At 37.4% G+C, this 14,871-nt stretch overlaps 1 protein-coding gene across 2 annotated transcripts in view; it reads right to left on the reverse strand.

The window, feature by feature from the left end:
• Positions 1–1,240: 1,240 nt before the first annotated feature.
• The window catches only part of LOC134357401 (A disintegrin and metalloproteinase with thrombospondin motifs 19-like), a 381,779-nt gene continuing 368,148 nt past the window's right edge, over positions 1,241–14,871 (reverse strand). The window contains exons 22-23 of one of the 2 annotated variants that reach the window (XM_063068949.1): positions 12,522–12,699; positions 1,241–4,717 (exon numbers count right to left, since the gene is read on the reverse strand). In XM_063068949.1, coding sequence (XP_062925019.1) covers positions 4,566–4,717; positions 12,522–12,699 — 330 coding nt within the window. In that variant the 3' untranslated portion in view covers positions 1,241–4,565. The remainder of the gene's footprint in view (positions 4,718–12,521; positions 12,700–14,871) is intronic. The other variant, XM_063068950.1, reaches the window with a different exon arrangement.

Raw genomic sequence — 14,871 nt, forward strand, 5'->3', positions numbered from 1 at the left:
GGAAAGCATTCATATAGGGGTAAGCGAAGCTGACTGACAGACAGTGGCCCTGTGGAGAATTGCCAGGTATCACCCGCATCTAATTTTGGATGTCTGCGCAGCCTTGGCAAAGCAAATAACCCTGAAACAAATTGAAAGTCAGACGCCAGCACATGTAACTTGCTGCTGGATTCATCTCTGAGTCTGGTACAGTGCCGCTGATGTGCTGTAAGGATGGGTTAGATGTGAAATGCATCAGCTTTCTCAGCTTTGTGGCAGAGATCTATGGCACATAGACAATGGAACTATTCACCAGAACGAGGCTGATGTCCTTGTGAAAATGATAAGTGCAGGTAACTGAATGTTTTCATTTCTTGAATGATTTCACAGCATCTCAGTATCAATGTGGGAACCACATCAGAGCTGCTTGAGTACCAGTTTATGAGCTTCTTCAGTGCTGTCGGAATATCAGTTCAGATGCTCCCTTAGTAATAACCAAAGATCAGTTTATTGCGCTGACCCAATATCATACTGGATGCTCATGGAGTTTGCTGCCAAAGAAAGACATTTCTTGAGCAATGTCCCATTTTTGCTTTGTTCTAATATCAATCCAGGCCACTCTTAGCACTGACCCCGTCTCTGTCTGGGCCCTCTCTCAGAGCAGCCCCAGTATCAGCCCAAAGACTCAGTTAACATCTTGGTTACTGGAGCATGCCTGCTAGGGATCTACTTGAACTTCAAACTTATATTCCTTTCTGTCATTAGGCAGCCCTGCACTACTGCCTGAAAGCAGACCAAATAATAACTATAGATGGAAATTGGTTTATGATAACCGTCATGACCTGTGCGAGCTGTGTATGGAGTGAATTCGGAGCTTTTAAATAGTATACTTACCAATGCACGTGTGCTGAAGTGCAGACGTTTGGGCACACAAAATTTCTGTCCAATAAAATGAAATGCAACTAGGTTAAATTCCTTTGTTACTTATGTAAAAATCAAGTTGATGTTTTTTGATTTGATAAATATTTAGTGCTCATAAAAGTCAGGGATGCAAAGCATGCAGAATTTGCTCGTAATTAGACGATATTTGAGCAATCAACACAGGCAATCAAGTGGATTTGCAGATCAATGGACTCACACTGTAGCAAAAACAGATTTTAATATATTGTTTATTTCACAATTTACAGTTTGGAGAAATGTCTGGTGCTGTGAGGCATTACATAGATAAGATAGTTGATTAATACATACAATTTCACAAGTTTGCAAATCCCATCACACTCAGCATTTCTTCAAAACTTTATTAAAAGCAAAGAATGCAAGACAATAATAAAGGGAATTATTTCAATGTTACACTTCTAAGATCTACAGTTTTATAAAGATAATTTCAAGTAATAGCACCGAAGTAAAAATTAAAAAAAATTCAGAAAGCTGCCAAATAATATCTTTAACTATTTATATGATTCTGGATGAGTTAATATGAAATTTCTTCCTAAAATAATTTGTCATTTAGTCTTCAAATAAAGAAAAATATTAAACTAAAAGGGGAAACCAATGGATAAGAAATTCTTGCTTCTCCATTGTTGCTAGCTTCTTGTTTTGTTTCATATGTCAATGATCATCTCGTTCACAATTTAAAAATCGGCAACCGAGGAGAGCTGGGTAATTTTTTATTAGTTATATGAAAGAGTCCAGCTGTTAAAATGCACCAGATCTGGGCATATCAAGAGACAGAAGGAGCTTCAGTACAGCTTGCTCATTTAAGTTGAAGTGTTTCAGCTTCGTTGGTATGCTGCCACATGGAGTAGATGTCCACAAACTAAATTTATGTAATCAGGATGTTTTCACTAATGTCAGGTAACTAGAGTTTCCATAGACACAAACGAAAGTGTGTACATAAACAATAAGTCATCCTCTTTGAAAAGGATTTATTGTTCATTTTCTGAAGAATACTATTTAAGTTAACTATGGTGCCAAGAGAGATAGAGCCAGCCAGCATTTCTGAAATAAAACATTCTTATAAAAAGCTACATTTTACTGACAGTCTGAATACAGCATTGATGCTTGCGCTTAAAGTCATCTGAATTCAGATTTTACATAATTCTCTAAAAAAGCAAGCCCTTAATTTTTGAAGCCTGAAACTCAGATCAACCCATCTTTACTTTTTCAGAGAGTGATAGTTATGTTTAAAATAATGACTCATAAGATGCAAAAGTTTTAAAAAAATGATATACTTTAGTTTTATACGCAGTACCCAGCTGGACGAGGAGCTCTGATGCACTGAATAATAGAAGAATAAGGATCAGCTGCTAGTTCTTTATAAACCTCCCAACTCAAAACATAGAAATGTAATGTGTATGTGTGTTGAAAATAATGTGTTAGTAAACTTACCATTAAGTTTGTAAGAAATATGGGTTATTGCATAATCCATCGAACTGCTGTAAACCTCAGGGGTATGTGATGGAGGCAAAGAACATACTACATAATGACTACAGTTAAAACCAGCATTGTGTAGCAAAGCCTTGAAATTATGCTCTGAAAGACCTCTTAATTTCATATAGGTATTTTACATTAATTTAATTAATACTTCCATAAAAATAGCAGACCAAGATAATTTGGTGTATCTCTGTTAGTTTCATTGAGAGTCACATGTGACTCATTGAACATAAAAAAATACTCATCAATGGAAATATCACAAATAGAGCAAAATTCTAGCAAAGGAGTCAAAAGCTGGAGTTGACCCAGGCCAAGCAGGTCTTCTTCCATTATCCAGTTGCTAGCTAGAGTAAGTGTACTCCTGGATGTTAACCTGAGCAGACAGGTCCTCTGCATGCAGTTTTGTAGCATGTCAATGGGGCGCACTCCCACGCTGATTCAATGCGTGGTCCCTTGAAGGACTTGCTTCTGCTGAGAACAGGCAACTGTCCCACTGCGGGTCTCCAGTCCACAAGGTGAAGAACAAACGATCGCAGAAAGATTGCTTCTGGCTGGAATAGGGATCTCAATACACTCCAGAGAAAGGCTAAATGAAAAGAAATGTTGACCCTCCACGTCATTCGAATTCAGCTTGTGGGATTTCTCACTGGGACCCATGTTCTACTACAATGCTATAAATATGGGGACCCAGCCCTATTATTTAAATCTCAGGAAGTTAACATAGAGTCAGGGTGAAATGAAGATGGCAGATGTGGTTCACCCTACTGCTTTTCTAGTGATACAAGCGTCTTTTGCTCTTATGTTGTATCCAAGTCAAATACAGCATAATGCCATCAATTTTAATTTGCTTAACTTTTTTGTCTTTATCTTAGTACTTTATAAATATATTAGCTAATTTAAAAATATTGTTGGAAATGTATAGCTTGTCCTAAAGTATCTGAAAATTTAAAAATGTCATTACTAATGATTTGTAAGCCTGCTGTGTATTTATAGCATTATTTTACAGTTCAGCCAATGCAGAACTTTTTTTTTGCTTTTATATCATATAACTTCTTGTATGGGCAGTTCCCAGGTTCCATAAGGGCCCCGTTCCTGAGTATTGTCTGTAAGCCGATTTTTCCGTAATTCAGAAACGTCCGTCTTTTATTACTATCCATATAGTATCGTTCTGCATACACTTCCTATAATCCTTTCATTTCACTAATTATTCACCCTAATACTCCCCACAATTAAATTAATGCAACAAATACTGTATTCAGTTGTTAATGAATACCACAAAACTTTCTTTTTATTATTATTACCGCTACCTTGAAAAACCTTGTTACCACTATCTTGTTAATGGGAGAAGTGGTATAAAGTTGGATTTCTGTTAAGTCAGGTCTTCTATAACCCGGGGAGGTACATATATTTGTGTATTTTAATGTACAAATAAGGGAACTAAAGTAGAAAATATTAAACATTGGTAAATCTTCACACACCTTATGTGCATCTAAAATTTAATTTGCAGAGATGAAATTCATAATACTTTAAACTCAAAATTTAGCACATGAAAAATTTAGTTGGCATTTGTGATTTATCACAATTCCATTCAGCATTGTTTTACAAAAATTCTAAGTGTAAACCGCAAATCGTGACTTATTTTACAGTACTATGGTTGATGTTTGCTTCTGACTGTAAAACAGTAGACAGTACCTGAATGATGTAAAGTAATTCAGTGTTATGCTCCACAGTGTTTTACTCTCAAGTCACTGTTGTTTCAAGCAATTAATGTCATTGTCAATACTGATTGTATCATGAGAACTACTTCAATATTTTGCTACAGTCTCTGAAATGTTTACAGTAAGTGTTAATGCCAGCTGGTTTAACACAATCCATGAACTTATGGCCCACTATGGGTGAACTACATTCTGACAATTGTCAAGTTATTAGTTGCAAAGAATGGACCCACCTAACATATAAAAATCTAAAATATATGGATTTTGAAAACAGTACTCCAAAAAACTCTTGGTAAACAAAAAATAAATTAAAATGAATAAATTATACCTAATACATCAGTACCTTGGTCTAAACAAATTGTAGTTCTGTATTTTTATAAATTAGATTGTACTTATAAAAAATAAGTTTGGTGATCAATGTTGCAACAAAAGAAGATGTCAACTTTTATGTTGTAGCTTTTGTGCATAGAAGTCTCTACAGGTCTCACAGCAGCGTTGATACCACCTCATGTCCTGACAGAGGTTTGTCTCGCGTATTATTTTGCAATACACTTGCCACTGGTCCTTCAAACATTTGAATGTCAAAGCAGCTAAAAGAAACAAAAAGGAAAATAAAGAAAATCAGTTATTTTATACTTACTTTTGAATCATTAACTCTTACTGGAGATGCTGCTTGGGATTTCTTTTGCTTTCCTTCTGAAAGGAAAGAAAGCTTCTGCTGATGCCAAGTTTGATGGCACTCTGGCTGTTCACCAGGATTTCTCATCAGTGGTCAACACACATGAACTCTGGGTGAGTGTATAGACATAATTCATTTTTGGTCATCAAGACAACCAAGGCTCACCCTTTCTTTCCTTCTTGATTGAACTTCAGCAAGAGTCACCAGCTGGGATCACAAGCAGAAACATGAACTATGCTCCAAGTACTTTATTTTTAATTTAACAGAATCAGATTGCGGTTTCTTATCCCTGTGCGTTACGTAAAATCTGTTGTTGTGTGGCAGCAGTACAGTGTAATGTATAATAAAAAACTATAAATTACATTGAGATACACACACACACATATATAATTAAATAACTTGTGTAAAAAGAGAGCAAAAATAAATGAGGTAGTGTACACAGATTCACTGTCCGTTTAGAAATCTGACAGTGGAGAAGACCGATTGAGAGCTCTTGCTTCCTACACAACAGATGGGAAATTTATGTGGTTACTGTAAAGATGCTCAACGTCTGTTACTGAATTGATAACAGTTTATTTTATAAGGCTGTATGCTCCAAGTTGAATGTGAGCTCAGTCAATATTTTACTGACCTGTTTAATAACACACATACAAGGCTTAATTACAGTGTTCAAAATGGAAATACTGTACTCTGATGTTTCACCTGTGTGTGTACAAATTCTGTTGCAGGCTGTAAGATATTAAAGTTTTCGCTTTGCCTTGAGTGAACTACAACCAGCAATGAGCATTACTTTTCTGACAGTCTTATATCAGTTTTTAAACTGATATTCCATATTTTCTGTTTACTAGTAATAATTCTGAGATCTTGATAAGCAACAGAGTGTAAACTTGGTCTGCTCCATCATAGGCACTAGATTCCGTAGTATCTAGGACATCTCCAAGGAGCGATGCCTCAAACAAGGCAGCGTTCATCACTAAGAACCCCAATCATCCAGGTCATGCCTTCTTCTCTTTGTTACCAACAGCAAGGAGGTACAGGAGCCTGAAGGCACATACTCAATGATTCAGAAACAGCTTCTTCCCCTCTGCCATCCAATGGATGACATTCTGAATGGACATTGAACCCAAGAACACTACCTCACTACTTTTTAAAATTTCTACCTTTCCACTACATATTTAATTTAACTTGTCTTGCATTGCACTGCTGCCACAAAGACGACAAATTTCACGACATTATGCAAGTCAAATTAAACCTGATTCTGATTCTGAAAAGAACTGAAATGAAGGTAAACAATATCACAGAGCCTGCTGATTGGGCAAAGTGAAATGGACATAAAATGAATGAAAAGGAAGAAGTATAAGCTGCAAAGTGTGAATGCAATAACATGAATGAAGGCTATCTAAATCAATACCAAAAGTCTGTACAGACTCATTATGGGAAAGAGTTATATTGGCCTTTTAATGACAAACACAAAAGTACTGTTGCAAAATGTAATCAGGAAACGGGAAACTTCCTAAATAGTAACACACAACATTCTGGAAGAACTCAGCAGGTCAGGCTATATCAACAGAGAGAAATAAACAGTCAACGTTTTGGGCCAAGTCCTTTAATCAGAAATGGAAATGAAGGGGGCAGAAGCCAGAATAAAAAGTTGGGGGGAGCAAGAGTGGCAGGTGACACGTCAGCATTTTGTGTGGGTTGCTCACAATTTCCAGCATCCACAGAATCTCTTGTAGTAATCCTGAGTAGTAATTTGTATTAGTCTTCACTGCAGATGATGAAGATACTGGAAAATATCAGGGAAAACTGAAACAAAATCATGCAGAGGGATAACTAGTTTAGCTACACAGTTTGAGTAATAATATTGGGATGGATAAATTGAGACAGATAGCTTAGAAATGGATGCACAAAATAGAGTTTTTTTAAAACCATAGATAAACATTTAAAAATCAGTGGTTGAATTATGCCCTCCAGCATTGCCCAGGAAATTACAATTAGTCTCTTGAGGTGTGCCTGTCATTAGTCACTTCCAAAAATAAACATCCTCTGAATACTGAGGTGGTTTTGAAAGGTTTATTGTCCATTCAGAAATATAATAGGGGTCCTGAAACATTGAGTGTGAGTGTTTAGGCTCCTGTACCTCCTCCTTGATGGTAGCAATGAGAAGAGGGCAAGTCCTGGGTGAGGAGGGTGTTTAATTATGGATGCTGCATCATTTTTGAGGTTTTGAAGGTTTCCTGGATGCTGGGGAGGCTAGTGCTTACAACTTTCTGCACCTTTTACTGATCCTGTGCAGTGGCCCCTCTGTACCAGATGGTGATGCAACCAGTTAGAATGCTCTCCATGGTACATCTGTATAAATTCGTGAGTGACTTCAGTAACATACCAATTCTCCTAATAGCCACTGTCATGCCTTCTTTGTAATTGCATCAGTATGTTGGGCCCAGGAATGTGAAAATGCTCACCTTTTTCACTTCTGATCTCTTAATGAGAACTGGTGTGTTTTCCCTCGACTTCCCTTTCCTGAAGTCCACCATCAATTCCTCAGTCTTACTGGCAACGAGTGCAATGTCGCTGCAGTGACACCACTCAACCAGCTGATTCATCCCACTCCTGTACACTCCCTGATCACCAGCTGAAATTCTGCCAACAATAGTTGTGCTGTTGGCAAATTTACAGACAGTGTTTGATCATGCTGCTGCTATCACTGCTGTACCAATTTCAGAGAATATCTGCTTTGATTTTAGATTTCTCTTAATGTAGTAGTTGGTTTTCTGTTGAAGTCTATGGAACGCTAGCCTTCATCTCAAGACAGCTGAACTCCAGAAGGATGAGAGATATGCATAAAGGACCAATTAAGCCAACTTCTGGCGCGAGACTTGCAGGAGAGATAAATTGACCTGTGATGAGGGCTGCAACATGAAGTCAACAATCCCCCTCAAAATAGAAAATCGCATTATGGGGTGATTTCAATGGATTATTTAGTCTTAACATAGGAATTGATACTTCAAATAGAGGGAAACTTATTTCCTTATTTGGTGAGCCCAAAGCACACAATATCTTAAATTAATCTTTGGATATTCAAACTTAATATCAGGAGTCAAATTCAAAAAATTACTGATTGAAACCTGACAACAGACAAACAATCTGACAATACAGAAGGCAGCATTATGGTTAGTACAACAGTTTACAGTACAGGTGACCTGAGTTCAATTCCCACCATTGCCTGTAGGGAGTTTGTACATTCTCCCCGTGACCGCGTGTGTTTCCTCCGGACGCTCCAGTCCCGCCCCCCACCCACAGTCCAAAGAGGTAGCAGTTGGTAGGTTAACTGGACTTTGTAAATTGTTCCATGATTAGGTTAGGATTAAATCGGGAGGATTGCCGGGCAGTGTGGTTTGAAGGGCCAGAAGGGCCTATTCTGCCCTGTATCTCAATAAAAAAAAAATCTCAATTGGTGAATTAAAGCTGAAAATTTACATGGAAGTTCGATCCCCAAGGGGAAGCAAATAGGCGAGAAGAACGAGGGCAGCAAGGCCAGATCCCAGGGAATGGTCTCAAATCTGATGCTGTGATCAAAGATCACATGTTTCTACACCTTAAGCCCTGGATACATTCTGCAGTATTCTAGACAACTTTTCTTACAGCCTATTCAATACAGGGAGAACTCATGGAATATTCTGATACATGGTATTTGACCTGAAATATTAACTTTGTTTTTCTTCTCTTCCTGATCTGCTAAGTGTTTCAAGCACTTTTTTTTTGTTTACACTATCAATGTTAGGAAGCACCTTTTTGCATAGTAAGTAAGCAAGCAAGTTTATTTGAATAGCACTTTTCAAACTGTTCAAAGTGCTTTACATAGAGCAAGATATAAAAATCAAACATCAAATTTCAGACAATATATAAGAGAATAAAGGCACACAAAAATAGATATGATAAATAGAAGTTACAGTGCAGGGAATTCTAATTAAATGCTGCAGCGAAAAGAATAGTTTTAAGCCTCGATTTAAAAGAGCTTAAAGTTGGGGCAGACTTCAGAGGTTGTTCCAGATATGCGGAGCATAGTAACCAAAAGCTGCTTCACTGCGGTTAGTTTTGACCCTAGGGACGGTAAGCAGACCCACCCCAGATGACCTGAGCACTCAGGAAGGTTCATTATGGAGCAAGAGATCGGAGATGTATTTTGGCCCTAGACAACTCAGTGCTTTATAAATCACGAAGTTTATTATCTGTAATAGAAGTATAATATGGGCATAAAGTGTCATAGAGGTCTGGACTTCTTATCCTCTGCAAGTTCTTCAGGCAATGTCAGTTGGACATCTTTATTTCTGTGACTGATAAATTTTGTTAGGCAAGGGAATTAAGGATCATGAAACCAAAGTGATTACACAGAGTTAAGATAAAGTTCAGCCACATTATAATCTGGGTGGCATTACAGACTTATAAAGCAAAATGGTCTGTTCTTGTTTCTGTGTTTCGGAGAGTCTGGATCAGAGAAAAGTATTTTAAATAAGGGAATTATATACCATAGTCTTTGAGAGTTCTGATCTATTTTGTTAATATGTTGTCTGATATGTATGCAAATTTCTAACGTAATTAATTTTTATTTATTTGCGCTATTTTGATATCTTTTAACTTAAAGTGGAATTTAAAACTTAGAAAACTAAAAAGTATATCGCTTAAATAAATCCAATTTATGAAACCAATTATTGTGTTGTACCAAAATGCCATTGTACAATAAAATAAGCTTTTTTGCCAAGCTATGCAGAATGAGCTGGCTGTTTTTGTTAGTCTTTAGTATGAAACTACCTGGTATGAGCTTCCAGCAGAAGTGGTTGAGGCAGGTTCGATGTTGTCGTTTAAAGTTAAATTGGACAGCTATATGGACAGGAAAAGAATGGAGGGTTATGGGCTGAGTGCAGGTTGGTGGGACTGGGTGAGAGTAAGAGTTCGGCACGGACTAGAAGGGCCGAGATGGCCTGTTTCCATGCTGTAATTGTTATATGGTTATATGATGTACTTTCAAACTATTTATTGATTACAGCTAATTCTAGTTAACTTTAGAACAACAGGTCTGATAAACGTAACCAATGATGAAAACCGCCACTGGCTCCACTGGTAGAAAGGTGGTAGCACTACCTTGCAATGATATGGGAAAACTTGCCTCTCTATCCTAGCTCCCAATATTGTTTTGTAAATTGATTATCAATGCAGGTTAATGTGCCTGACTGAAATTCTCTTCCTTTGTTTGAAGACTAACAGTCGCCAATTTACAAAATGGAGCACAGGACATACAGTGTTTTGTTAAGTCTTGTTATACAGCTGAAGAGGACAAGGCATTCTCCAAACAACACAAAAAAATTACCTGGGATACCGACATCCTCCTACCTGCCCTACGATACTTAAAATGCCTCAAGTGATCATTTCATGACCTGTAAGAAATCACTGCAAAATATTTCCAATAATCCTTCTGGGGCTAATACTGGTTGGAAGATAATGGAGGTCCTAGAATTAGACTTTCATAACTCAAAGGACCTGCCTGAGGATTATAATTTCTTGGAGTTGCTCTGGAATGCATACATTCCCTTGCTTCTCTCCACCCTTCTTTCTCTGCAACGTATTTGTTGCCGAAGGTAAAGGAGCAGTTCCAAGCAAACTCCAATTATTAACTGGAGACACAAAAGAGGTGAAGTTGAAGGAACCTGGAACAACAAACAATCTGCTGGAGGAACTCTGATGATTAGGCAGGTAAGGGGGAAAGGTTGAAACCCTGCATCAGGGCTAAATGTTTCTACAATTTCAGACAATCAATAGTTACTGCTTGTATCATTTATAATATAAGATTATCTTCCTGTAACATTACTGCCTCTCCACAGATGCCGTCTGATAATGTGCTGAATATTTCTAGTTTTCTCTTTTATTTCAGATATCCAGCGGCTACAGTGTTCAGCACTCACTGTTCCAGCATGTTACTTCTCTCTCCTGTACTCATTCAGCTCCCTCTATTTACACTGACAAATCAGCCATGAATAAGCATTCATCAACCTCTGACAGATGAATTAATGGCAGTTGTGCCAACTGGCCAGCTGTCCTGTTACAACCATTCCCTTGATTCTCTCCACCCTTCCTTCTTTGCAAATTAAATCCTGCCATGTATACGCTATCACTTTTTCTGTACTGACAATATTTTGTGTGTGTTGCTTTGGATTTACAGCATCTGCAGAATCTCCTGCGTTTAAGATTAACTTTGTTCCTCTCTCCCCAGATGCTGTCAAACCCACTGAGAATCTTCAGCACTTTCTGCACTTCTTTCAATTTTCCAGTATCAAGATCATAAGAACTTTTTGGTATCATACACGATCTAATTTCTGTTTTGGTTTTTGTTTCTAGCACACATGCCAAAAGGATGCATGTTTTAGATGGGCCATATCCTAAACTTTAAAACCACTTTACATTCTAAATAAATAATAGATAAGCTCATCATTTATTTCCAGTGCACATTTGCCTAATGGATTGAAGTTCTATCATAATAACCCTTGCTTACACACAGCAAAAATAATAAATAAAAACAAGCATGGTTGCAATTTCCACGCTGGAACTGTGGTAAACCATGTATATAGGTTGTAACTGGGTTACCTGTCTGGACATGCCTGGACACGCCCCTCTGCTGACTGCTCCTGTGGCTTCTCTCACAGACCCCTGAATAAAGGCGATTGTGTCACTGCTCCTCCCACAGTCCAGGACAGATACTCAGCAGGGATGTGGATCCATTTTACTGTTAATAAAAGCCTTTCAGTATTTACTCTACTTCCAGTCTTTTGGAGTAATTGATAGTGCATCAGGAACACAGGGGGACAACAGAATTTTGAAAGAAAGGTAGCACTATACAAGACAATGAAGCTTAAAAAGAGATGACTTCTACTGTGCACTTCACTCAGATGCTATCCTTTGATATGACAGTGGATGTAATTTAGCAGGATTTGTTTAGTGCTGCAGTTCCCAGCCTTTGCTGTGCCATGGACCAATTCTATTAGGCTAGGAGTCTGTGGACTCCAGGATGGAAAACCCTTTGTTTAGTAGGATCTAATTATTATTCATTCCAATCCTTCCTGAACTATGCCACACCTTGGTAAAAAGCAGCTAATTTTCCAGTTGGTAGGGTAAGGGAGCAGGTGACAGTTGATTTATGTGGGGATAGATTGTGACGTAAATATAGAGCAAATGTGATTTCATCAAAAAAGGCACAGAGGCTTCCTGCATGGTAAAGTGTACTCTGAATTTTGCCAGTGACAATCTGGAAACTTCATGTGATGATATTTCATATCTATTAACAAAGTTTTATTTGTCTCCTTTACAACAATGACTATTGTTCAAGTGCATTTTGTTTGTTCCAAAGTACTCAGCAATGTCCTGAGATTTATGTGGCAAACCCTTTAAAATGCAAGACTACCTTTTCCTATTAAAACCTGTGGTATTGCATGCCAGAAAGAAACAAGGGCATTCATTTAAGACAGCCCAAAACACTTCATGTACAATAAATTAATTTCAAACTGTAGAGACAGGTTCATGTAGTAACTCACCTTCCTTATTTGCAAGCACAAAAATGAAAATTCAGCTGTAAAGCCTATGGTATGTCGTTTACTCTACCTTATAAAATAAGATTGTGAAACTTACAACTGGAATGAAATAACAGCTGGGATGTGGCTTCATACCTAGTCTGGGTGAAGTTATAGTATTCACATTAACTTTTTCATTGCATGGCTTTAAGTGGCAGGGTCTATAAGCTGCAGGCTTTTCTGATGGGAAACAATCAGTTCCATGTCTTCCAGTCACTTTGTGCATACACTGGATCACTCGTGATTGCATTCCTTTTCCACAGGTGATGGAACACTGTAGGTAAAGACAGAAATGCTGTTAGATCTGAAACTTGTTCAATGCTAACACAATTTCTTTCAGAGTTGTTCTTTTACAAGGAGAAGGACCATGACTTCTTTAATACTTCACCAATCTGCAACCCTCAATATGAGGACAAGGGTCACAGGTACATTGGCACACCACCCAATACAAATTCTCGTCCAAGTCAGAAACCATTCTAACTGAGAAATATATCACTGTTACTGCACTACTAGTGTGTAAAATCCTTGAACTCCACTCCCAACAGTACTGTGTCGGTTCCTTTACCAATGGGACATTAGTGGTATGAGGATCACCACTAACTTCTCAAGAGTCATTTGGAAAAGCCATTAATTAGTTGCCTTGTTAGTGGCCAAAGATCCCAAGATGATGACTGAATTAAAGAACTATTTAAACAATCTCTGAGGGATACATAAAATCCATAAACTCCACCTTCGCAGGGAATACACTTCAACTTCTAACCACACACGGTGCAAAAATGTTTTTCCTCATGTTACTTTTGATACTTTTGCCTGTTCTTTGAAAACCATTTCACTTTTTTTTTAGTAGCACTTCATCATATTTACTCTAAGTCTCAACTCTTGCTTTTCCTACTCATCTATAAATCTGATTTCCCTCATCCATGAAATCTCTTCTGTTCCCTTTACAAACTCCTCATCCTATTCCTAAAGCGTGGTGCCCAGAACTAAATACAATTCTCTAGCTGGGATTGAACAAGTGATTTATAACTTCCAGGCTTTGGTACTCTCAACTGTTGTTGATAAAAGCTCAGATTCCTAGATACTTTATTAGTTGCTTAGTTGTCATGTTCTGCTATTTTCAACCTTTGTGCAAAAGCACAGGAGTCTCAACTTTCTCTTTAAAATTTTACCATTAGTATGTGAGGTTTTTATTCATACTTCTACTTTGTCGATTCATCAACACCATTCACTGCTAAAGTTGACATTTGTCCACTCATCCCACTTGCTTCTTTGTGTCCTCCTTTGATCTATTAATATAGTCCTGTTCACAAATCTCCTAAGGTTTGTGCCATCTCTGAATCACGATACGTGCTTTCTCCTCGCAATCTAAATCATTAATCAATATCAAAAATATTAACTGTCCTGAACTACAAATATTGGGGCACATCACTCTACAGACTATTAAACAGCTATTTCCTACAATCTTTTTCTGACATTTTAGCCAATATTGCATTCTTTAGTATTCATTTTTTTTTCCAACAAACCTTTTAACTAATTAAGGTGAAGCAGAATTGTAAACACATGAAATTGAAGAGAGGCAAAATGCAAAATGAAAATCTTTAGTTTATATAGTAAATCAGTTATTTTACTGTTGTGTTGATTATAGCTAAAATTATATTGTATGAATATTCTGAATATAATGCAATTTTGATAAATGCTTAAGTGATAACAGGTTGCGAGATTGAAATCTGTGATCCTTACATAAGTGGACTGGGAATAAGTAACAAAGTGTATAAATTGTATGCATGAGTAAAATGTTGGGAGTTTATTGTATCCCACAAATGAGACTGGGTACGGGACTTACAGTAGTGGGAATTTAATACATTAGGTTGCAAGGTTGACATGAAAAGTTATGATAATGGAAAAAGGGAAGGAGTAGTCTTAGTGATGAAGGAGTTCAATTCAATGGATAACAGAGGAGGACATAACAAAATGCAACGAGGCAGCTGAAGGCTGGTGAATGGAATGAAAAAGATTTGCAACTCTACTAGTGGTTGTATTTTTCTTCTTCATACCAAATGTGAAGTGGTAGGAAGCATATTTACAAAGACCTGTTTCGTATTTGGTAAAGGGAGAATAATTTTAACGGGAAATGTAAGTTACACGATTAAGTAGTAAAGCAAGCATGTTGAATTCTGCTTCTGAAATTTCAGTTCACTAACTTTAATCAAACACAATGTTTGAAGTGGAGTTCAGTGGTACTACACCACATGTTTAGCACATACAAGAGTGGTTAAACTCCCATCTGCTCTCCTTTCTAAAATGACATACCATTGAAGAGGGGGCCAATAAATCAAAGCTATAATGAAAAACACAATTGGCAGAAATGGGAAGAATTAGCAATAGTAAGGGATGAGAGAAGCAAACCAAGGCGAGAAAAGAAAAAGGAAGGAAAACTGCAAGAAAT

The sequence above is a fragment of the Mobula hypostoma genome, chromosome 16 (assembly GCF_963921235.1).
Source record: "Mobula hypostoma chromosome 16, sMobHyp1.1, whole genome shotgun sequence".
NCBI classification, from domain to species: Eukaryota; Metazoa; Chordata; class Chondrichthyes; order Myliobatiformes; family Myliobatidae; genus Mobula; species Mobula hypostoma.